Source organism: Gouania willdenowi, chromosome 19, assembly GCF_900634775.1.
Source record: "Gouania willdenowi chromosome 19, fGouWil2.1, whole genome shotgun sequence".
NCBI classification, from domain to species: domain Eukaryota; kingdom Metazoa; phylum Chordata; class Actinopteri; order Blenniiformes; family Gobiesocidae; genus Gouania; species Gouania willdenowi.
The window spans coordinates 10,594,591-10,621,114 of record NC_041062.1 but is presented as its reverse complement, the minus strand read 5'-3'; the positions used below and the strand labels follow the sequence as shown (position 1 = coordinate 10,621,114).

General features: G+C 39.0%; 1 protein-coding gene across 3 annotated transcripts; it reads right to left on the bottom strand.

The window, feature by feature from the left end:
- Positions 1-8,891: 8,891 nt before the first annotated feature.
- Positions 8,892-24,792, bottom strand: LOC114481781 (alpha-tectorin). 3 transcript variants are annotated; one of them, XM_028476822.1, is made up of 25 exons: positions 24,686-24,776; positions 24,424-24,607; positions 19,903-19,926; positions 19,638-19,753; positions 19,195-19,473; positions 18,876-18,971; positions 18,625-18,790; positions 18,013-18,413; positions 17,318-17,894; positions 16,650-17,233; positions 15,977-16,529; positions 15,283-15,881; positions 15,049-15,206; positions 14,562-14,962; positions 14,281-14,477; positions 12,339-12,734; positions 11,971-12,254; positions 11,613-11,893; positions 11,410-11,526; positions 11,106-11,290; positions 10,867-11,027; positions 10,214-10,465; positions 9,481-9,640; positions 9,304-9,397; positions 8,892-9,196 (listed from the first exon to the last, which is right to left on the bottom strand). In XM_028476822.1, the coding sequence occupies exons 2-25, from the start codon at positions 24,428-24,430 to the stop codon at positions 9,165-9,167; spliced, it is 6,120 nt and encodes a 2,039-aa protein (XP_028332623.1). In that variant the 5' UTR covers positions 24,431-24,607; positions 24,686-24,776; the 3' UTR covers positions 8,892-9,164. The 3 variants fall into 3 exon arrangements, with proteins under 3 accessions (XP_028332623.1, XP_028332622.1, XP_028332624.1); XM_028476821.1 differs by having other exon boundaries at positions 24,424-24,792; XM_028476823.1 differs by lacking the exons at positions 8,892-9,196; positions 9,304-9,397; positions 9,481-9,640 and having other exon boundaries at positions 10,261-10,465; positions 10,867-10,904; positions 10,988-11,027; positions 24,424-24,792.
- Positions 24,793-26,524: the final 1,732 nt, after the last annotated feature.

Here is a 26,524-nt window from a genome sequence, read left to right as displayed (position 1 = left end):
GATGAATGTGGGAAAGAGACGTTTATTTCCTTCAACATAAGCCACATCATGCAGTCTTTTGATTTTGCAACTCAGCCATTCAATTTTACAAGATCTCATGAAATGTGCAAATGTTTTCTGTATCCAACAGAATGACATGTTTTCATTGGATTTTATACAATAAATCAACTTAAGACCCAAGGGCCAAATCTGGCCCTTTGTAGCATCCAAATTTTTCATACGTGGAAGTTCAAACTAAGGCCAAATATTGTTGAAATGTATAATTTTCCCACCTAAAATCTGCAGCCCATGAGATCAAACTGGTTCGTATTTGGCTCCTGAACTAAAATTGCTAGAAGAAGCTAACTTGAAGCCAATGTGCATCTTGATCAAGTAACTCTCTAAATCAGAGGCACAATCTTTATCTTTATCTTAGTTGACAATAGGACCTCACCATTAATCAACATCTACTATGTTGTAACTTTTTTTTTATGTACATCTGATCATCCATGTCACATAGGAACCTGTGAAGAGGCGTGACTCACTAGTAAAACATGTCACAACAAAGTATATTAGCTATTTTGTAACAAAAGTTAGCTTTGAAGAATTCCCAGCATACCTGAGACTCTGCACATGGTATCTCATCTTAATAGCTGCATGTGGAGGCCTATAAGAATGTCTGCAAGAAATATGAAAGTTGCATTATGTAAATCAGGGTCAAACTCATTTTAGTTCAGGGGCCAAATGCGGAGCAGTTTGATCTCAAGTGGGCCGCAGCTTTGATGTGGTAAAATTAGTAATTTTCGACAATATGTGCCGTAGTTTGCACTTCTACCTATACATGAAATACTAAATATGTAAGAAACAGACAATATCCAAGCAATAAGTGATACATATCAGTCCCAACAGGATCTCCGCTTTAAATTTCTAGATTTTTTGACCAATTTCTATGAAATTAAGAAAAATATTATGGAATGATTTGAAGAAAATTTCAGTATTTTGTTAGAATTTTGAGTTTTTGTCAACTGTTTAACATTAAAAATTACTGCAATCATGTGATATATGCAGAGGAAAAACTGTGAGATTGTGCAAATATTGTTGAGTTTTATTTACTCAATGATTTATGTTTTCTCTGTCATTTACTTTCTCCTGCGGGCCAAATTAGATGAATTTGGCCCCTGGTCCATGAGTTTGACATATGTGATGTAAATGGTGCAGCGTTCAGAGTCAATGATCAGTGTTAGTCACAGTCAAACGAGGGTGAAGTTATCTGCTGATGTATGGAAACTAGAATGTATGGTGATGGACTGGCATCCTGTCTAGGGTGTGTTCAGAGATGAATCATCAAGAGAAGTAGATAAGTTACAGTAAACAGACCTTCAATGATAATTGTTTGCCACAGCGTCTGCTAAAAGTGATATTAATGTTTAGTTCGAGTGGATTTGTAAAGAATTACCCACATTGTGTTCTCCTGACAGGAACATCGGCACTAACAACATGATTCATCACTGCAGAGATTTCTGCATTGAACGGATCTGAAATTAGAACCGAGTCCTCGAGTTAAACTCCATGAAATTTGATTATCCTTCAGAATAGCCAAGGACAAACTGCAATGCTGTGCATATCAAATAATACCCAGGTTTGGGTTTCAGTCGCAGTCACCAGTCTCTGTGGTGAATGCAGGTATAGAGTGATGGTCTTGATGTCACAATGATATGGCTTCTAAATAAAGGAGTGATGTAATGTTCCACTGTGGATATAGAAAAGCGCACAGGAGCACATTATTGTGTTGTCCATGTCTTGTATGACATGAACAGTTTCCCACATTAATCTAGATATGGAAAAACAGAAAGTGTTTGAGTGTGCTGTTGGACGACTCAGACGCAGCGAGAGGTGGAGGCAGTAAATCCAAATCAAAGTCTATATAAAGACAGAAAAGAAAAAAAGTACAAAAGTTACTGACAATCTGACTCAAAAGATAACAACCCCACTTGGTTTAAACACTACTTTAAAGAGTAACTAAACCCCTGCTTTCTCCAGACGCGAAGGAAATAAAAAAAAAATCCCTTGATTATGGGCGGAGCTCCTGGAGCACTTAAGACACTCCTAGTCTATACGCTAAAATTTCCAATGAACAATCTATGCTATGTTAACTAGCTACTCATTACATAACTCTCTATTCACTCTTCTCTCAATCCAACCTACTCACCACAGATTGTAGAGTCCACAGGTGATAGTTTTGATAAAAGAGGCGGGGCTAACAGTGCTTGTTTGTGACGCGAGATAGTCCCAAAACGTCACATGATCTTGTTCTCAGCCTATAGCAAAAATCAATTGTAATAATGTAACATTTTACACACACAATGATAAGACAGAGTGGGTTGATATACTGGATTCTTATTGGTCAAAGCGAGCACGTAAGAGCAAATTCTGCCTTTTCCGCCTGTTCTTTCACAATGGAGCAGCAACAAATTGCTGTGCTTGTTTGTTTTAAGGCCAAACTGGTATTCTGCCCACACACAATGCCGTCACCTTCGACATTTCCTGTTTTTGACCAAAGTAAAGAGCAGTCGTGTTCACAGCGCACATGAATCACTCTAGACTTCCATTAGAAGCGCTCCGAGTCGACAATCGCTCTAGAATACGCCTGCTGGCCTGATCTGCTCTAGACTTTGTTTGCCTGTTCACACCAACCCAAACCAGGTGGTTTAAATGCACCCTGAGAGAAGAAACACCTTGAAAGACACACAATCATTCACCAAGCCCAGATCATGACTAAATCAAAGCTCTTTACATGAGCTTGATTGGTGCATCCCTACTTACGATACAGTATGGTAGAATCTCTCAAAAACCTCCTTAGTTCAGGATTGTGATTATGGAGATCTTTGTTGACAGACAGACCCACGTTCAGTCAATGATGCTGTTAACCTGAGGCAGAATGTGCTGCAGCATGTTTCTTTGTGAGGTTTGTGAAATTGCATAATTTTTACCTTTAACGACAAACATTGCTCTGAGATCCTGTATTTAAGTCAAGCTTCAACAGTAACAGAACTTTAATTAATCTGAGAAAATACAGAAAATAAAGCTACTCTCGAATCCCATGAGGATTTTCAGGCAGCCCTTGTATAAAAGGCTCTCCTCGCAATTTATTTCAAAGTGTCTCAGGTTTCTGATGGCTCCAAAGCCCTCGACCAATAGCCAAGTATTCCAAGTAAAGGCTACAGAGGCCCATGTGTGGAGCAGACTTTATAATAGCTTCCAATGATCTATTTGGACAAAATAAGGACTGTAAAACTACATAATACTTCACGCAACATCAGAAGATTTGTATTTTTTAATATCATATGGTATCTTGGGTGCACTTCAAACAAACAAGCATAAGGTGGCTACAGTTAAGGCAGAAATCAGACCAGTATGAGACCTCGTGTCTGCCAGAGACTTATGCTGGCCATAAACCAGCTTTCAAAAGGCTTACCACAACTTTTTGTCTGAAATGGACATTCTAGCCCTTGATTTGTTACTGATATCATAAACAACTGAATGTAACAACCAGTGTAATGAACAATAACTCTGTTCCCTTTAGGAATTGCATCAAGAATTCTAGAAAACAAAGCTGTAACGTGTGAACAATGGGTTCAGAAACCCGTTTGAGTTTCACCTTTGGTTGAACACTTGGTCCAAAGCATTGTTCTTGATGTAGTCAAGATGAGATCTATTTGGGCTGCAATGGCTCAAGAAGCAGGAAGGCTCATTCTTCAAACAGAAGGTCTTTGTTTTGATTTCCAACTATTTCCTTGTGCGAGAGTGCCAGAGTGTGTAAATCTGGACAGTCAAACACAAGAACTCAGAATGAGATCAGGCAGCAACAGTCCTTTTATTCTTCCTGGGTTGAAGCTCCTTTGTCACTTATCATCACCTTGTGAAAGGAAATACTTCTCACACTAACATTACAATGTTAAAATCACCTGATTAAATAAGATCAACAAGTTCAAAAATGAATTTAACAAACCCCTGATCTCATTCATTCCCCAATAAATTGGTATGTTCCAAATTAGAATATTGTTAAATCATGTTATCCAAAATTCCTAGAAGTAAAACTCACATTTTTAAAATAAAACATAAATAAAACAATCTTTTCATCCCCCACAAATGCATAAAATATACTGCATTTACATTTCTCTCAGGGCACTGTCATCCCTTCTGCTCTACTGTGCAACTCAACTGACTTTTCAAAGTAATTAGTGTTAAAACATGTAAGAACATCATTTTTCTCAAATGGGATCAAACCACTGTTATCTACTCTCTGTGTATGAGAGGACAATCTTAAACAGTGACCAGAGATGATATACAAAAAATCAAACTGTGACTTCATGAGTGTGTTGCTGCAAAGCTATAACTTAACAATGTGTAAAGCCTATACATCAGAAGTAGAGCCAAGCCTGAGTCTCACATTACACCAGATAGTAACTACCATTGATGGTCCTTTACACCTTACCTCTGTACATCCGGTTCAAGAAAAGACACTTTATCTTCAAAAATCTCGAAAACAATAAAAGAAACCTACAATCACATTTATTTCCAAATGAGGAATTCACCACCACTACTACCAGTAGGACCAACATTTGTGTATCCTCCCCAGTATAAGCCATGCCCTCTTGCCCTGAGTTTAACCAAGCAGGCGCTCTGGTCCGCATGGCACAAGAAGCACATCCTCTGCTAGTGAATAGGCCTCCTCTTAATCCTATTCCAGATTTCCACAGAGCCAGCACTGAGTGTCAGGTTTAGCCAGAGTATCAACTGTCGAGTACTGGAGTCAGATCAAAGCAAGATGGTGAAAAGAGAGAGATCCACACCCCAACGCCAGAACAGACAATGCTGCTAAGGAGCAAACCTCTATCCTCCTGGGAGTTGTAATGGGAGCGACTGGTTGCCCATGTGGACCACTGTCAATCAGCCTAACCCCAGTACAGGGAGGTGCCAGTAGAGACACTGTTGATCACAGAAAAATAAACCTTAATAGTTCCAGCAAGATTCATTTTGTCTTCTTTTTGAAAAGTATCTTAAGTTGAGGTTTTGTTTATTCAGACAAGGTTTTTCAGGAAATGTTCATCTCCCGACATGTTTTGACTGCCAACTGCCAGTCTTCATCAGAGGAGTTTTGCCGATTGCCTTTGATGGTACCTTTGAAGTTTCAGTTGATTTCCATGTAATAGGTCGAGCGAAATTAATTTACTCCTTTTTGAACAGTATGTTAGTTTGAAGTTTTGTTTATTCAGTCAAGATTTTTCAGGAATTTTTTATCACCGCGCATGTTGCAACTGATCAACTGCCAGTCTTCATCAGAGGAGTTCTGATGATTGTTTTTGATGGTTCCTTTGAAGTTTCACTTGACTTCAATGTAATAATTCCACATTGTCTCAATAAACAAAACCTCAACTTAACATGAACCTTAATAGTAGCAATTATATATGAAAGATTTTATAGATAAATATGCATATGTTACAGGAACTCATTACAGTTCAACTTAAATAACTCACATTCAGCCTTTTTTTTTTTTTTTTTACATCCCAGCCTAGTGTTGGTCCTATCCACTCCATCAACAGAAATCCTCCTCAATCTCCCCCTCAGAAGCCAAAAGACAATTGAATTAGGACCGATCTGCTGCTCAATGTATCTCAAATCCTCGCCGATGCAGATCTAATTTCAGCCTCTTAGTACCACAAACAGGATGGTCGATAAACAGTCCATGGTCACCATTGAAGGAAAAGGCGAGGTGGTGGTGGTGGTGAGGGTGGGGGGATGTAGGAAAATAAAATATGGTGACACAAGCGGAAAAGGAAAACAGAGGAGTTGTCATTATCATTCATCCACTCCATCACTCACTCCATCTGCCTCTGGCCTTCTAATTCCTGACAGTAACTGAATTAAAGAAAATGTAGACAAATTAGCTAAAAGCATTCTGAGTAAATGAAGAAACAAACTCTGAAGAGACAACGACAAAGTTTAGCTTAGGTTTGTTGTGTTTCTTAGTAGGCCTTGTGTTGGATGTTAGCAAATAATTGCTTGATTTAAAGTTTTGATTGACTGAATCTGGATGTTTTATAAAATTGGATAAGAGAGACGCTCCAGCCAAGGTAGGCTGGATGCCATCTCTCGCCATCAGAACAGATTTCTTCCAGAAAGATCTTCAATTTCGGATGAAGCCTACATTGTTCACTGATTGGAAAGTAGTTTAACTTTTTCCCCATAGCTACGACCCTAAAAAACACAAATATCAATTGTCAGAAAGAAACCAAGTAATGATTCAATTAAGGTTTTGTCTTGGTCATAACCCCAATAAAAATAACAGCTTTAGTTACTGTATGAAAGTCTTGTGGGACTCTCGGGACTGTTTAAGACATGATTGTAAATCTAAAATTTGAACAGCTTGAATAAAAGTCACGGATATTTCACACATGTTGCTCTAGGCCAGTTTTATGGCCTTCTCGGGTGTGTAATAATATAAAGCAAAAGCAAAATACTCTCCAAAGAAACAAGGCAGTGGCTATCCGTACGGTTGCCGTATCAATATATCGACATTCTATTCCTACGCAGCTCCCCTATTTGGCCAGTTTAGGTCATGTGACTAAGACTAAACCTTACCCTAAACCTAACCCTAAACCTAACCCTCACCCTTAAAATTGTTGCAATATTGGGTTACAACCTAACCCTAATCCTATCTCTAACCCTAAGACGCTGCGTACATATACGTCGGTAACCCATAGCACCATGGGTTGTCCGTGCGGCAACCGTACAAATAAACACTTTCAAGAAACAAACAGGTTTGTATCAGGATTAATTTTAACATTACAAAAGGTTTGTGTAAACTCATCAAAATATAATGTGTAAGCTGGACAAAGTGACAGGTTGGTTTATCATTTATTTGACACATTAGCCATAGTCGTAGACAACTAACAGGTGCGTATATGTATAACACCAAATATCTATCAGTCCAGTCACCTGTAAGTCAACATTTTGTACTATAGTTGGTGTAATAAAAGAGAAACTGCCAAACATATGTATTTAAGCAAAACAACACAGTTTTGTATGAGCCATGTCTATGGATGTGTGGACATGGATGTGGCTCACTGAAATGTCTGAAATAAACGACTCAAATCCAATCTGTGACCAATTATTTACCTTTGGTCCATAAAAAAAAAGTTTTAACCCTTTAAAGTTGAACAGAACTAATGGTTTCCAGTTAAGTAACCTGGTTGGTCAGTGAAGGTGAAATGAGGGCAGAAAGAGCAGGTCATACTTCATCGAGGACCTTCACCGACCTTTCCAACACACCAGACCGGGGACGTCATGGGGGAATTCAATTTAACCCTATGGGCCCTCAACATCTTGTAAAAGTCAACAAGCTGTCACTCATATTTCAACCCCCCTTTCTTAATCCTTCCTTTCCTTCAATGTTTCCCGTTTCCTTGTGTGGCCTTTGTTACCTTCTCAGTGTAATACATCCATCAGAGCAAAGTCAGGCTTCTGAAGCAACTGATAGATGGTCACAATCAGATTTATCAGATAACTATTACATACATAGGCCTACACTTGGAAAAAGGAAGCTAATCACTTAGCTTTAGCACTTAGCATAACTCAGCTTCATTTAAGCACAGCTAAAACCCTCAAGAGGTCTTTCAAACTTGAGGAACATAATAAGGGGATTGTATGACTGCAGTTTGCAAAATCAAAGATAAGATGACTTTCCCCATGTGGGATTTGTTAAGGTTGACATGTGTGGACGAGATTAAACCCGGAAAGATTTGTAAACCACATTTGGCTAATTCACTCAGGTCAGATGGATTTAACCTTGGAGATGAGAGACAAGCTGAAGGAAGAGAAAAGGATGGAGAAAGGTGTAAGCTGTGTTTTGTCTACAGGTGAGTTCAAATGTAATATCGTTCGGTTTTCATGCTTTGTGACGCAATTTTTTTTTCCCATACTATGTGGCAATAACTTGTATCACGCGTCTTGTAAGGAATTGCAAACTGATGTATGTAAATTAGATTGATCACCTTAACCCTAACCATGAAAAACATCTTCTAACACGTTGTGTTGGCTCAAAATAACTTCCAATCAAACTATATCAGTTCAAAAGTCGTGTCCAGCAGCACGAAAAAAAAATATGCAGAAATCATATTGACACGCACGGAAATAGAAACATTCATTTTCGAGACAGTGTCATGTTTTCCTGCGTTGTGCATACACATAAAGAACAAACACGAACTGATGCTCAAATATGACGGATGTGTGTTGTGTTGTCATGTTTCCCATAATGTCATGGAGACACTGGCAGACAATGATACATTTCACACACTTAAACAGCAAAGGAGAAACGCCTGACCTGTAAAGTTATGGATGCCAAAATAGAACCATGTTTAAGCTCAATGCCCTTGTGTTGTTTAATTTCCTATGTTTTTGTCACAAACAAAGAAAACTATGACTTTGTTTGGCAATAACATCTAACAACAACTACAATGAAAATTGCATTTTTGGAATGGATAAAAACTTAAATCAAACTCTCTTAATGACTAAATCCAAAGAAAATGTTGTCCAAAAGTTGTTTGTTTTCTAAATAAAACTATTACCAGCACTTAAACAAAATCAAATCTATGCTTTTAAGCCTCATAAAGCCCTCACAAGCTTCATAGGATGCCCACTACTACCAGTGATCCCAGTGACCAAAAGATGAATAACTGTGTGACACAAAATAATTGACTTCTAAGTTCCACTAAGGATCTGCTTGTTTATTGATTGTAAAATACTCAAGCACAGTAAAAACATTGATTATACTTATCTGGGCATATGCTGCTCTCTTGAGGCTTACAGAAGAATTACAAAGAAGACCTCAGAGCGTAACACAGCCAGTTACTTATACAGGTGCATCAATGTAAATCTGTGAGTATAAATCCGTGATTTAATATGTATAGTGCAATACTGCAAAAAAATCAAGGCATATTCATTTGTAAAGCTTGTTTTATACACAAGCCTATTCAATGTGTTTTACTAGATTAATGGTGCAGCATTTAGAAAACAATTAACAGATATGTATCGATTTGATCATGCATCCTCTTTGGGATACTGGATTGGTTTAATTTCATTACAGCTTTAGTAAAACTTGATGACCGCAGGAGTCTTTGGTGATATTATCCAAAGCTGTTTGATGCCGTTTTGTCACCTGGAAGAGAAAGGTCATCAGAGAAGATTGAATGGATGAAACTGAGAGGAGATCCTGAACTAACAACGAATGCATGAATAGACGCTCAACAAATAATGAAAAATGACCTGCTCTTGGTTCCAGTGGCCCCAGAGAGATGAAGACTGTATCATGATGGGAAATATCCCTCTCCACTCTGTTGTGGTAACCTGGATAGCAGCGCTGAGCAGAAGATAACCAGATTACAGTCAAACGTGTTAAAGTCTTTCATGTAACGACACAAACGTAGATGAATGTGAACATACTGCTGAGCAGCTGTGGTGAGTACGCAGACACAGGTGGACCTGACAGTGCAGGTAGATGGAGGAGAAGTTGGTGAAGGTGAACATCCTGAAGGAGAAACGGGCCACAGTGGAGATGCCATTTTGAACAAGTTCTACTGAACCATCTTCTGGATTAGGACATCTGGAAACCAGCAAAGGGAGAAGATCTCAGACTGGAAATGAACTTCTAACAATGGCAAGTTTTAAGTCAGGGGTGTCAAACTCATTTTAGTTCAGAGGCCAAATATAAGTGGTTTGATCTTAAGCGGGCCACAGATTTTAGGTGGGAAAATGAGCAATTTCAACATTAATGTCCCCAAGTTTGCACTTTGAAGTATAAATGATACATAAAGTATGTAAGCCGCCGTATACATCCAGGCAATAAGTGACAGATATCAGTCCCTGCAGGATTTTCTCTTAAATTGTGAAACAATTTCAGGAAAATTAAGTTCTTTGAACAATTTGTCATTTAAAATGACTGCAGTCATGTGATAAAACCATGGAAACATTGCAATCCTCCAAATATTGTGGAGTCTCATTGAATTTGTGTATCAAGAAGGACTGAGATATCTACAATGGAATTATTTGGTCATCTAATTTTCTTGCTTTTTTAACTTTTTCCTGCGGTTGGTCTAAAGAGCTGGATTTGGCCCCCAGGTCTTGAGTTTGACACACGTCATAAACAGCTGTCATGAAGGTCAAAGAAGTGATTTACTCTGAGGTAATGAGATCCCAGCGGACCGGGTTGTTGAGTTCATTGAAAGGAGTAGCCCAGCATGAGTCCAGGATGGTGGCAAACTGCTCTTCATCCACACCTTCTGTGTGCACTTCAATGTACAACCTCTGATTTATTTCCATCTCCAGGTTTCTGTTTCTGGTCAGAGGAACGTGGAAGCTTGGGTCCTCATAAGGCACCATCCTCAGGTGATATCGGCCCTGGCCAGCCGGAAGCTTCTTGTTCACAATGCTACAAAAAACGTAAAGAACAACCGACAAAAGAATTCTGAGTAAATACATTTTATACACAAGCTGGAAACAGTTAAAGCTAAGCTGACAACATAAGCAACATGAACATTTGCATACTACATAATGAGATTCACTGCACTCAGGATGCAAATGATGGTTAAATGCGGGTATTAGCAAGAAGTTTCCTAAAGAATTGTAAATAAGTCGTTCAATCATTAATCTTTTGAAACTGCTTTGTCCTGTACAGGTTTAAAAGGGTTTGCTGGTGCCTATCCTAAGGCGGGGTACATACTGGAATATACACCAGTGTAACAATAAAAAAATCTGATTTTCCACATAATTGCTTGGACATTTACAGTTTTTATATGAATTATTCTACTCATGTGCAGTCAGGGTTGTCACCTTTCCAAAGGGTTGATTCCTACATCCATTGACAGAGCCTGGGACAGAGGATAGACACAAGAGAAAAGCAGATGGATGCTTTTCTCACGACTTATGAGGCGCTGATGAGCGTCCACCTCACCCTGGATGCTGTTCTCATAGATGAAATGTGTCCCGTTGCTCTGAGAGAGTCACACGATCAAAGAGTCAGCATGAGTATCCGCCCTGTAGAATATGACTGTCTAACATTCAGACTGTACCCTTAGGACGGTCCCACAGAGCTGGTCATCGTTGTTGAAGTGAAACACCAGCTGATCATCCTGAATGGTAGCATTGCACGAGTCGTCTCTCAGATGGAGGACATCAGAGGGGAAGCCTTCTTCAAACAGCTGACAGCGGGACACGGATATGGTGCCTGAACTACTTTCACAAGTGATGGATGAATCTGTGGTAGAGAAACATGTCCACATCTACTTAGTTTACACAGATATTCCTAATTCAAATGTGTTATGTTTATTTTATTCGTTTAATGCAATAATATGTGTCAGGAAGCAATGCATGTACCGTAGCTTCCATTGGTGAGCTGATGGTGTTCATTGCAAAAACAGCCATAGACACCGTTCTTCTCACCACACCACTCATACTCAGTGCAGTCCAGCTGTTCACACGGATTCATCTCCGCTGGAAACAGATCAATAATATTGACATGCATTCAATGATCAGCTATGATTGATCTTGGAGGAACTGTCACTAAAACTCTAACGTACCACATTGTAAACTGGAGCGCCATTCTGGGATGTTTGACCCCAGAGCAGAGCAGGTGGCCTCATAGGCTGACACTGCAGAGCAGAACACGCCATTGGCTGGAGTGTAGAGGCACAGATCGTAAACGCAGGAAGTGAAGAACGGCATTGGGTCGGAGTGAACGTGACAGGATCTGAATGGTCCGCTGGTGTTTGTGATAACACGGCAGAGTTCAGAGTATTCTTCAACGAAAAGACAGTCGTTCAGTCCATCATCATCATCGTCACCATCAGTGGTTCCACATCTGGGAAGAGACACCTTTATTAACATATGCTGGGGTATCAATAAAACCCTGTAAATGCTTGTTTTTTAACAACTGACCCTGGTTGGCTTGTGAGTGCCTTCCAGCTGTGTCCAAACTGATTGTCAGTTTGTGCCAACGTGCCGTTGGGCAAGACTTTATCATCGGAGGGATCGCTGTTGAAGTTCCCACACATCCCAGTGACTCTGTCTTCACGGTTTGGGCTCATTCTTACAAGTAGTGTACTCTGACCATCAAACTCAAAAATCAGGTCATCAGCATTGACCCTCACGTAGCTTCCTTGTCTCACAATCTGCGCAAATGTTCCCACAGTCGTAGGAAGTGACTCCTCGACCTTATTTACCTTGAAAAAATGAAAAGATGAGAAATGAATCCAAAGTAAAAAGCACCTTTTGAGGCCGATGTTGGCACATATATAGGAAGTTACCTTCACTCGTTTGTTGGGTCCAATCCTGATATAAACGCTCTCTGATGGATTTGACAAATATACATCCACCATTGACACAAACGACACATGGTTGTTGCCGCGGTGATTATTTGTAGCTACTACAAGAAACTGGGTTTCATTTGTAGTGTGTCTCACACTCTGTGTAATAATGTATGAGCAGGTGCCCTGAAAATGAGCAAGCGCTCCATCGAAGCTGATGTAGTGTGGATCTCCCCACACGGTGCAGGTAGACAGAGAATCAAAACAGCCCAGCTGACCGTTTTTCACCATGCACTGTTGTTCCGGAGAGCAGGACGCAGCAGGACAGCGCAGATCATTGGGAGCGTGACACTCACATCTTTGGGAACAGCCGTCAGTCCAGAACGACTCGCCAGCCTGTAACATGAAATAGAAATGATCCCAAACAACATGAAATCAATTCATATAAATTCCTCTGATGGTTCAATAGCAGACAATTGATTTCTGTGAACCAAACTGGGTCACTGCAGACGTTACTGTTGTTAGAGAGCGGATCGATATGGAAGTTGATTTTTCCCACATTAGAGAGCCAAGCATTAAATATAAAGAGATCCAAAACAAAGTACTCTTAGACTATTATATAATATTTTCATATGCCTCAGGGCAGTACTGTTATTTTTAGATGTTTTCCAGGTAAATGTAGAAAATTATACTTGTTTCATTTTTCAAACATAGTTTATAGACCAATTAACTGACAATGAACATACATTAATGATAAAACAGGCCTAATGTCATTTGCTGACACAATTTTAAGTGGGACACTAATTAAACACCAGGCAATTGGATAACATTTAAACATGAATGCTGACTGTAACAGAAAAAAGTTCATCATTTCATTTACATCATAGTTATACTGAGGCATGTGCGTTTGCCCATCAAACTTATAGCCCTGTATGTGCACGGTCTTTCTAATGCAAATCCCACCAGCCTTTTAGTAATTATACGCTAGTTTTATACACAAAAAAGAAGAAATTGCATTTGTTTTGTTTGAATTACATACATTTCTATAGGGTTAGCATTACACACATTTCTATGATAGAAATGTGTGTAATGCTAACCCTAACCCTATAGAGTTGGGTCTTCATTACTGCAATTTTAGTATTGTAATGTTAAATCTGGAAGTTTTGGATCATTTGAATGTCAATAGCAAAACATTTTAGTCGTAAGTATTTAAATGAAAAACAATACTCTCTTTATTTTGTTTTTTGTTGCAGAGTTACAGTGTGCACTTAAGTCTTCAAGCTGCAGCTATTTAAATTCAATTATTGTTTGTTTAGTTTTTTTTATTTAGGCTAAGCCTTTTATATTTATCTTGTTGTTTTTGTGTGCAATGCCTTACTCTAATAACCTGTTACGAAGATGTATATTTAAATTGGCTTTTATTTACTTGTTTGTGTTCTTCTATATGTGTATGTGAAACCCTTCTATCAAAAATGTCAAAAAAGTAATTTTCCTCATGTTTTTCCTTATGTAAAGTGTCTTTGTGGGTATGGTGAAGACCACTAAATTATTATGATAATCATAACATCATAATAATAACGTAAATTGAAATTGCTTGGTATAAAAAAACTGCCATAAAAGAGGGCGCCAAAAGAAAATCTCGCCTAGAGCGCCAAAGAGGCTAGGGCATTATGTGATTTAGGTCACAATTTAATTCCTGGGTTTTTCCTGGATCACAGTTTACCATATGTCTTTGTTACTTCTTCAATACATCAACACTTTGAACATCAACAAAAGAGCCATGTGTGCCAAACACTGAGCTGAATATAGTGGCACTTTAAAAACCTGTATAAATCTCTTTATGGGTCCCTAAAAAGAGTTGGTTTATTCCTCTTGGAGAATAATTTCCAGTTAAAGGAAATGGTACTGACATACAGGCAAACCGGTCTCAGGTGTGACTCACATCATAGTAGAAGCCGTCATACTGACAGCCACAACTTTCCACAGGGACACATCTCGTCCCACTCCTCACAAAGCCCTCATTGCAGAAACATCCCTCGGAGCAGACGTGGTCACAGGTAGCATCAGTGCTGCTGGAACATGTTTGTCCACAGTCGGTGCCACACAGCACATAATGGCTGTTAGCAGGACAGTCAAGTGCTACAATTAATAAGAACAAAACAACAGTGGTTACTTTGGTGAAATATCAAATACAGATGTTGGAAATAATGGCTCTAGGCTCACCACAGCTGGTGTTTTGTCTCCATGGGTATATCCTGACATTAGCAGACTGACAGGCACTGACATATGCTTCGATGGCCCGACACAGAAGGTCAACACCTTCACTCCCTGACAGGCATACGTCAAACACGCAGTCATTGAAAAACGGTGTTGGATCCACTTGCTCGTGACAGAAACTAAAGGGGCCATGCGGGGCCTGAATCACTTCACACTGAGCTCTGGCTGGTCGCTCATCCACACACTGAGGGCAGGAGGATCCGCAACCATCACTGCAGGTGTAGTTGCCTTCCACTTTCCAGGCTCTCCCAAATTCATCAGGAGTCATGACAGTTGTTCCAGAAGGGGTGGAGAAATCATCATTTCTGTTACCGTTGAAATTTCCACAAAGGCCACAAGTTTTTTCTCTGCAAACATACCAATAATCCATCACCACAAATACGTCTTTGACCCTGAAGACAAATGAACCTGAAATGTAGTGAATGGGAGATACCTATAAGAGGCAGGTACAGATATTGACATTGTACTCCTGCCATCATATGTGACACTTAGGCCAAAACCTGTACTGACAAATACTCGAGGTCCACTTGCATATATAGACATGTTGCCTCCATTTAACAGAATGGGTACATTCTGAGTGATTCCGTTCACCTTGAAAACATAACAAAAAGGATTAAATAATATGCAGTGAATGTTGATAGGAGTGTTTTATTCCTTCACAACTTACTTGAACCACTCCACGCCTTTCCCTTGATATATGCACCTGATACCCCTGCACAGTAACAAATACTTCCGCTACAACTGACAGTGGTAACCCAGCCAAGGCTTCATTCTTGGCTTCAACAGAAAAGTGAGGGAGTCCTTCAGTGTTATTACAAACATTTGCTAGAACATAGCGGCAAGTTCCCTGGAAGTCGTAGGCTTTGCGATCAAAGGTGATGTAGTGAGGGTCACCAGAGGCTGAGCAGGTGCCATGAGGGTTTGGATGACAACCAAACTCACCCCCAGACACACGGCAGGACTCCTGAGGACCACAGGAACTGGGAACACAGTGGATTAACCCAGTGACACCACTGCATGTACATAAGCTATGACAGTCCTCATCATCCCAGAACTGTTCACCACTTTGACGATAGCGCCCTCGATGGTAGCACCCGCATGATGTGGGAGGCACACATTGGTTACCATTGAGGACAAATCCATCGTTACATTGACATCCTTCATGACACATTGTGTTGCAAGTGAAGGGGAATGAGAGGCTGGGACAGGCGGAAGGACACGATGTTCCACAGAGCTTATAAGAGCTATTCAAAGGGCACACCGGGTCTATAGAAAAAACAAAACATAAAGTAAGTTTAGACAGATTATTTAGTTTTTGTAATAAAAAGGATTTGTTATTCAAAAGGGGAAAACGTACTTACAGCAACCAGTTGTATTCCTCCACTGGCCCAACACGACTCCCTTCTGCTGACACATTAAGGTGTAATCTCGAAGGATTTCACAAAGAGTAGCTTCTGGATCTTTAGAGCCCTGCAGGATCTCCACACACACATCCATTTGTATTAGTGGATCTACGGAGGTCCAACATGGTACAAAAGGTCCATGTGGTAAACCAATAATGCCACAGTACTCAGTGGAGTTAAAATTAGTGGTAGAATTATTAGTTGGGCTTTCCACACAGTGTGCAGCCAGGGAACCATCGCGCCAGCTATCCCCGAAAGCCTGAGAGCTATTGACCAGAACCCCACTGGGTGTAAGAAAGTCATCGTGAGGGTGGCCATTGTAATTACCACAAAGTCCACCGAGGGAATTGTTGTAGACACCCGGAGCGGTGATTCGTACAAAGTAAGGCCAAACAGTTTGCACAGTTAAACCAAAGGAAGTGCGGAGAATGACACTGTGAAGGCTGCTGTGGTAGATTTGGATGTGGTTGGACCCAGATCTAAAGGGCAGTCTGATCACTTGGCTATCCACCTGAAATTCAAAAAACACAATTACTGAAATGTTGCATTTGTCCGTTTGTGTTAAAAAGTCTCATATTTAATATTTCTACAAAGCAAGCAAGGCCTTGATTGTTTAAAAAGTGTCACTTACCTCAACTTTGCTGCTTCTTCCCATCTCGATGGAAACTTGTGTCCCGCCCGCTTCAAGCTTAATAATCCGAGCAAAGCCCTGCTGCCCTCTGGGTACTTTTTCTGCTGTCACCACAAAGTGCGGATGACTAGACCTCCCCATGACTTTGACAAGGGTCAGCTGACAGGCTCCGGGATACTGATAAATCACTCCATCAAATGTATGATATGAACCCGGGCCTCTTATCCAGCATGTTTCATAGCCTTTGGGCTGACATCCTCTTTCCCCGTCATCTACGGTGCAAGATTCTAGCGGGCTGCATTGATAGGAACGACAAGTCATGACGCCGTGACTACAGCTACAACGTCTCCCACAGTCTTCATCTAATATTGCACTTTCTCCAGAAAGATAGTAGAGTCCCTCAAAAGTGCAGCCACACTGGGCATGAGGGACACATACTCCAGCGCTAAGGATGTAGCCTTGGTTGCAGATACAGCTTTCCTGTGGAGGGAGGAGGCAATCATTGGTTGAATTGGGATTTGAACACGTGGGTGGACATGATGTGCCTTGAGATTCAAAATGGCTGTTTGCTGGGCAGGAGATTTCTGGACAAAACAAAGAAACACCGGTTTTAAATTCAAGATTCTTTATTATTAATCAAAAGATTATTTAAAAAAAATGAGTTATACCACAAAAGCCGGGCCTCCTCCAACCAGATATCTGGATATCGTTTTGTTGACACAGACTAGCGTAGGCACCCAAAGCTTGACACAGAACAGGTTGGTATCCTCCTCCTATACACAGATCGAACACACAACTCTCCACAAAGCTTTCTGCAGGAGCCCAGTGGTGGCAAGCAGCAAATGGTCCAGATGTGTTTTGGAGGATGCCACAGTGGTTATTGTCACTGTACAAGGCTGTCTGGACATCAGAGCAGACCACACAATCTTGGCCTTCACACTGAGGCGCACAACCAGGCTCATCGTCTCCAGATGCTTGCCAGCTGTTGGCAAAAATCACATCAGAGCTCACCAGCTCACCATCACGGGTTTGAAAGTCATCTTCACTTCTACCGTTGAAGTTTCCACACAGGCCACATGTCGCATTTCGGTATGTGTAGGGCAAAGTGATGCGAACATAATGGTTGGTGTCATAAGATACCTCTAAGCCAAAGGTAGTGGCGACAATTACAGAAAACCCTGACTCAAAAACCTGCACAGTGCCATTATTGAGAGAGAACGGAGTGGATGCAAAGCTTCCGTTGACCTGAAAAGATAGTCAGAAATATGTTAGGCAAAGAAAAAGTGTATTTGTATATAAAATAGGAGCAACTCCAATGTGTCGGAAAAAAGGTGAGGCCGGATGACGTTTAAGAAACACCCACCTTAGCTCGACCATGATGTCCTTTGACGAGCTCGATTGTTTGATCCTCAACAAACACCTTAACCAGTTTCGTCCATGAAACTCGGGCACTGCCTCTGTGTTCATTCTTACCCTCTACTCTATAGTAGGGAAGCCTATCGTCACATTGCTCAGAGAGAACATAAGTACAAGTGCCCTGGAAGTGAAACACCGAGTTATCAAAGGTGTAATAATGAGGGTCACCACTAATGACGCACGTGCCTCTTTGCACTGTCTGGCAGGAGAACAGAAAGGACGCAGGCTGGCAAATTTGTGGAAAGGTGCAGGGTTGATTTCTGCACTGTAGGCCGGAATATGTGCAGGTACACCTTTGTGTACAGCTACTGTCACTCCAAAATGAATCCCCCAAATGCAACTCAGCACCTTCAAAAGATTCAAAGAACATAGAGTTTACAAATGGCATTATAACTGAAATCATTATAGAAGAATGCAATATTTGACCAAATATAATGTATATATTCAGATGCTGATATGGGTTACTATATTCTTCCTACTGGTATAGGGGCAAGAGTTTGATAGTGGTGATGATATAGTTTATAATAAAAAATGAAACCAGTTTATCCTAGAGTCCTACCATTAAAACTACAGCCTCTAAAGTCCATGTCCACTCTGAAGGCCCAGCGTCCCGCCACGTTCACGTTACTGCTTCGGCGGAAATTGGAGTTAGCCCCTGTTGCTGAGGGAGAAAATGAACCAGGGATGATGTGATAGTGATGTGAGCCAATCGTATCATACCCAGCCTGCAAAAACAGACATCACAGAGCATTTAATGTATGATAGGAAGGGTTAAAGGTTTCCATAAGTTATAACTACAGTAGATCTGACCTGCACGTTCATATTTGTTGAAGCTATGTCTCCATAGTTCATCAGCACAATCGACTGTGAGTTTCCAGAGATCAACACGGCTTGAGCAGTCGTTTGCTAGAAAATAGAAAAAATCCAAATTAGTTTTTTGAGATGCCATTAAAGTTGAGTTTTCTTTACTTTTGTTAGTAAATCTATTTTCTTAAAGATCATGAAAACCAATTTCAACAACATTTATTACACACTAGGAAGCATTTAGTGTAAGTAAAACCATTTTATAATGAGGTATCTTCACATCAAAGTAACGGCTACGACAGCTGATTGCACATACTGTACTTACTGTTCCTGAGGTTGGATAGTAGGCCACCTGATACCATGTTGCCACCAACACCCAGTTCGCAGTGAAGTGTATGTTTGGAAAGTAACTATTAATGTCCCGTGTAGCTTGTTGCAGAATACTGCCGCTGGTGTACTGGTTATAGTAGACCTGACCATTTCGTCTGTTGTCCAAATCTGTCCAGAATGGAGCAATAATATCTTCCGATCTATTAAGTGGGAACCTCGTAGGTTGGGTGTAACTCCTTGAAACGTTAAATGTGATGTGTCCATTGTGATTGACCTGGAAAAACAAGGGAAACATATCAAGAGATGGTTCAAATCATTGCTTAAATCAGACACACTGAGAAAGAGACATTAATTTGTGATTAAAACCTTTCTGGGGTCATAATGCTTTAGTTGAATTGCACATGTTTAATATTTAGTCAAAGTTATTATTTTACATACAAAAAGGCTGTTGTAGGTCCGTCCGAAATAGTTGAAAGGTCTCTGCAGAGAAATTCGAGGAGAACTTCCATCATCAGTATTGGAGCTTGTTATTCCAGATACTGGGTACAGGGAGTCTGGGAAGCAAGAACCCAACATTAGAACAAGTACTGCATACCTATGTGAGGTACAAGTAGTTTAGATTTAAGGGGAGTGCAAAAACATAAATGGCAATTTATATGCAACTAATTTTAATGCAAGGAAAAAAACAAAGATTTGGACTCACTCTCAACTTGAGGAATCAGCACAACTGTAAAAAAAACAACAACAACAACATTAGATTAATCTGATGAGCAGTATTGGTGTTCAAATATCTAGTTTTAGTCATTTAAGATCATTTTAGATATTCATTTATCAATAATTTGGAGAAAGATAATATTAATTTGAATCTTAAGTCAAAAAAAAGTTGACTTACAGATGATCCCCAAAAACAGCACAGAGAATGTTTGACTTGTCATTCTGTCGAGCTTCACAAATCAAACGGATAAAAACATTATCTATGTTTTAAAACTAGATTACCACTGGGATGCGGTCAAACCAAGCGCCTCGTTTTATTTGGGGAAAAATGGGCGACGCCGAAGCTTTAATAGTATGTCACAAACATTACAGTATTACTCACCGCCTCTATCATTTGTGTAAGAGTTATTGTGAGGATTAATAAAATCTACATTATATTATCAAACCCTTTCATTGCGTTCTCTTTCAGAGGGGAGTGGAAAATTGCAAGTACTTTTTAAATAAAATTTTTGCACACAAAGTACGTCAAAAGTCGAATTCAAAAGGTTAACGTGTTTGAAGGCACCGTTTGATTTGTTTGCCTTCCAGAAAATGATTGACCAATTGCCTCGATAAAACCTACTTGAGATGATGGTGAACGCCCTTACATTTACTGTTAGTGAATGTTTTCATTATTCTTTAGAGTTCGCATTGAGCCAACGCGTACAGCTTTAGTTAAACTTTAACATCTTAACCAGTAATGCCAGTAAAAACCTCCCAATGTCACAAAGGCAAGTCAAATATTAGAAATATCTGCATCCACAAGCTTGTGGGTTCAAAGCCCGTCTGAGATGGGTTCGTATGTATGTGAATTTGTGCTTCTCCTGCAAGTCGAGTAGATTCAACAAAGCACATTCATTGTCTTCATATTTGATAAAAGGCAATGGACTGATTTAAAAAAACAATAATGTTGAAATGAAAAATAATGTTTTTTTTTTTTTTTTTTTTCATTTAGTAATGCATATTTTTCTTTCTATTTTTGTGCAATTTTGAAAAAATCTTGTGTTTTTTTTGGGAGTCATTTACTTTGGAGGCTGCACAAAATTAGACAAGGGTCACTTGTGGCTCCCAGACCACCAGTTGCCTATGTACAAACAGAGGCACTTCTTTTACTGATTATTTTAATTGATTTTACTGATGATTTTAAATGTTCTTATTGATTTTAAACAATTGAATGTTTTATCATGTAAAGCACATTGAGTTGCCTTAAGTATGAAATGCGCTATACAAATAAATTTGCCTTGCCTTGCCTTCTGACTGATTTAATGAGTTTTGCATCTTTTCATTAGGAAAACTTCCTAATTTTAAGTATTTCTTCAGTTAGATTGTGCAAAATGATTGGAGTTTGCATGGAAATATATTATTGTACAAGTCTCCACATCATATGGAGTTAAATGTTTGTTTAAAAGTGCTGCTAGTCTCATTTTCTAAACATAAAACCTCAAATTATTCACCTGCACAGGGGAAGGGTTAAGCACGTCGAGGTTAATGCTTGTTTTTCCTTTAAATTATTAACATTTTTACAGGTTAATCGCAGTTAAAATGTTGAGAAATGATTTATTCTAAATATCCCAGGGAATGAAGAGATGATGTGATTATAGATATTAGTGAGATTGTGTCTCGACTCCCCGCCTCTGTTTTTGATGATCCATAGGATGTTCTCTTTCACAGAATACACACAAATGTTAATGTTGTAAATTTGAATGATAGTTTAAAAAGTGAGGTTAGATTAAAGTCACAGTATATAAGTTTGTCCCAGATTACTTTGAAGACCGTCAGGACGCTAAACCGCTGTAGGACCAGGAGACACATTTTTTGACTAAAGCGTGAAACCAGACTCTTTCAGAGTCTTTCTTCTATGTGGATGTTCAATCTGCAGGTGGGCTCATAATAAAGGAACTTAATTTATTTTTATAGTTTCTTACAAATATAATAAATGAAGTAATTGTGTTAAGCAATGGTACTTTTACAGCTTTGTAGCTGATTCAATGTTTTATCTTGGTTAGTTTTAGGGCTCTATGGCCCCAGAGAGATATTGGGTTTTCTTTCCTATCTTAACTATGACACTATCTTACAATGAACTAGTTCAGTAGACCTTTGCATGTTAGATGCAGTTATGGGGAAGAGTATTGAACCACCGCAATGGAGTGATTTCATTTGATTGTAGTTTATGATAAACAAGACGTATTTTACCGCACAGTAAGAAGAATGGAAGCCGATGGTCGTTATTGTTATCAGAAGATCAACACAGCCTCCGTGGATTGTGTGCAGAGAGAGCCAAAGACTGGGAAACCACATTTTAAGAGATTTTGATTCAACTTTAGAACTTCAGAGGTAAAAAAAAAATAAAAAAAAATACAACAATAAACATCTTTAAAAATAAGTGTCATTCCTGGAATCATGGGAAATCATCATGTTCCTATTTTACAAGCCACTAACTTTCAACTCATCGAACATGTTGTAATAAATTTGACATAAACACTAAAATGTGTAGCATCACAAAATCCTACCTGCGACACATTTGTCACATTGTTTCAGTGAAAAAAATAACAATTAAAGATGGTTAATCAAATAGAAAAACATATTAAGTGCAGCAGTATTTAACTAAGGGTTAGCTGTTAATTTGTGCTTATTACATATTATTTAACCAATATTACAGTACCTTAATATAAAGTGTTACCAAAACTTCTTATACAGCTTATAAGTGCTCATAAATGCTAATTTACCACGTTATAAATGCTTAATAACTGTTAATATGTGCTTATTAAGCATTAAATAACTTATTACAATTCATTTAAAACAGTCTATTGTTTTAAAAAAGCATTTTATATCAACTTGTAGGTGATCATAAACAGTTCATTTGTGCTTATTAGGCATTAATTAACTGTTATTACAGTACCTCAATAAACGCTCATGCAATCTTTATTTAATAAGCATCTTACATCGTCATATAAGTGCTTACTAACAGTTGATTTGTGCTTATTAAGCATTAATTATCCATTATTACAGTATATACAGTATTTATAAATGTTAATAAGCATCTTACAAGCACTTATTAGCATTGATTTGTGCTTATTACGCATTAATTCACCATTATTAAAGTACCTGAATATACCAATAATTCATATCCAATTTGTTCTGTTCTTTTTGATAAAATGACATTATCTCTCTCCTGTTGTGACTTTAAAGGACTTTAATCTCACAGGACCTGTTCATATACCAGCCTCCATAATGTCTACTGTGCACCATCAACCTCAATAGATTCATAACGAAACCACCGAGATAGACTTAAAACCTGCCACTAGATGCCAGCAGCTCACTGAGTTACTGTAAGTATTAATGTTAGTTTAACACTAACTATTATAGTCCATGTTATTTACAGTACAAATAAAGACATCATTCAAACAATAAAATGTCCTTAGTGGTTCTATTCAGTGAGTGAGTGTGTGTGTGTGTGTGAGAGAGAGAGAGAGAGCGAGGGAGAGGGAGAGGGAGAAAGAGAGAGGGAGAGAGAGAGAGAGAGAGAGAGAGAGAGAGAGAGACTCTACCAGGTCCAACAAAGCCTCCCAGTGTGTGTAATGATGTGATGGAGGCAGCAGCATACAGAAGATTTTTCGAAAGTCCTAAATTTATGTCTGAAACATGGATTTCCAGACATTCACATGACCGTACTGGAATTTAAATCAAACATTGTTGGAGTTTCGACATAATGAAGATGTTTGTTTGGATCCTAGTGAGAGGAATCTTTTGTCTGGTAAGTTCACATTTTTTTTTTTTTTTTTTCTTAAAAAAAGGATACATTCAAAGTGTATAATTGAGTACATTTTGCACATTTAAAGCTGTTTTTTGAGTATGGGTATACCTTTATTAACATTTTTAACTATTGCTTATGAAGGAGTTATAACTCGATAAAAGCATCCACCTTGGTACCGGCTGCACTCTTGTTTTACTGTACTTGTGTATAATGTGTGAACTTTCTTTGTTATATTATGTTTTTTCTTCTTCCTCTCTTGTATGCTGCTGTTCTCGAGAAACAAATCAAATTTTTATGGTAACATGCAAATGACAATAAAAAACCTTGAACCTAGATTTGGATGATTTCTCTTCAAAATGGTAAGAAAAAAAAAATGATGTTTCTTGCCCTTTTTTTCTGTCTAGTTGGTTCTCGGTCATCGTCATGTTCACACCTTCAGTAAGAGAGCATCACCTGAACTCAACAGAGCCTTCAGAACTTCCTCTCAGACTACAAGTCTGACCAAGAACCCTAAAGTCCCCACAGACCCCATCCCACCCCTCATTAAGCAGGGACTCATGGAGGCTCTCACAGGAACAAACTCTAAGTCACAACCAAACCCTTCCTGGAGGATAAAGCTTCAGGACATCATGAAGCCTCGTGGGGCTTCTAAACCGTCCAGGACCTTCAGCTGGGGGGACTTCTTCTCAAACATCAAAACAGTCAAACTCAACTTACTGATCATGGGGAAGATCGTGGATCATGGAAACGGATCTCTTGGCGTCTACTTTCGTCACAACTCCACAGGTGTTGGCAATGTGTCCGTCAGCCTCGTGCCCCCCATGAAGGAGGTAGAGTTTGACCTGGAGCGCCAGAGCGTGGTCCACCCCAAAGACTCCAAGACCTTCAACTGCAGGGTGGACTATGAGAAAACAGAGCGCAGCAAGAAGGTGATGCTGTGCAACTACGACCCATCAAAAACCTGCGCTCAAGAACTGACCCAGAGTCTCGTCACCTGGATGTGCTCCAAGCCTTTCCAGGTCATCTGCATCTACGTGTCCTTCTACAGCACCGACTACAGGCTGGTTCAGAAGGTCTGTCCTGAACATGGAGGTCCTTAAACAGAGGTCAAGGCAAGGACACTTTCAAATCACCAACACGGACAAATATCGAGCAAAATATTGGTTGTTTGAAGGACAACAGTATGTACGTCAGTGTCAGTGATTCTCAAAAAAAATTTGGCCCACGTACCTTCTTTTTCTTATTTCTGAATCCAAGTACCCTCTTTGTCCCACTACAACATTTTGCTAAGAATTCTGTGGAAAAATAATATAATATAATATAGCATAATGATGGAATGAATGATTACGTACATTTTAAAAAATCCCATTGTAGATTAGTAGAATGAAACTGTATTTAGTGCCTCATGAATGGATTTATTTCTATAGTTTGTATGATTTCAAGTAATTTCCGGCATGGTGTGGTCTTATAAGTTCATGTGCAGCTGGCCTGCCATGGACCTAAAAAATAATCTGTTTACATATGTATATATACTTTTATTTATTTGTATTTATTATTATTATTTTTGCACTTTATTTTTCCATCCATCCATCCATCCATTTTCAAACCCGCTTGTTCCTGTTTTTCAGGGTCTGCCGGTGCCCAACTCTGGCTCACACTGGGCGCTAGGTAGGGATACACCCTGGACAGGGCGCCAGTCCATCACAGACGTTATCTTTCATTTGCACATTTTCTTTGTGTAGTCTTGCTACTTTTTTCGGCATGTGTGTATAATTATTATTGTGTTTTTTTTACAATGTCGCTCTTTGCCATCACCCCTTGGGGATTCTTTTTCTGAAATTGATTTGGGCTGGTTTCTAATAATTTCCTGCAACAATCCACCAAAAATGAATTCATTCATTAAAAGTGCAACATGTATATATATATGTAAAATTCAATCTGCTTCATTAAATACTATCACACAGAAATATTTCTATATTTTTTCAACGTATTTATTTGCTTCCTAGTTTGATACATTTTTATTTGTGTCAATGTGCGTATATATAAATATATATATGGTGGAAATTTAGGACAAGATTAGAGCAAACACAATGGATCAATGAAAAAGCTACAGTATAAACACTTATGTAACTCAAATGTCCCGTGTCCAGGACTGTACTTGTGTTTCAAAAAATTGAAGTTGTAAATCAAATTGCGCTTCCGTGTGGGCGATGGCTATTGGATTTTTTTTTTTCACTGTGCAGTTTGCATGTTCTCCATGAAATTCAGTGTGTCTCTCCTTCCATAGTGTAAAATCATGTATGTAATGTTACCTTAAGTGTCTGTCTAAATAGTAATGTATAGACGGTGAACGATCGGAGGGATGAAGCAAGAACTTTTCCATAATACTACCAATAAATGTAATTTCACTACAACTGTAATTAAAGTAAGAAAGTAATCTTTTTTGTCTGTATGCCTCATCACAGTAAGTGAGCTATTGATTGTAATATTTAGTTTGTAACTGGTCTGTCTTGTATCCACAACCTCCATGCTGTATTGTTCCCAATAAAATAAAGTGTCATTTAAAACCCAGCGGAGTTTGAACAAAAACATTCAGCTAATTCAAATTCTTTCATAAATATCAAAGTTAATATTTCTATAACATGTTAAAATGTTAACGGTATGCTTTTACAGTTTGCCAAAGCATATGTGTGTCTACAGTAAAAATAAAAAAGTTAATATATTGCATAATAGGGTTGAGTCAAGTACTTAAACTTGTACTTGAGGCAACCAGATCCATGGTCCATCCCAGTTTAATATAAACTGGGCCTAAAATAAC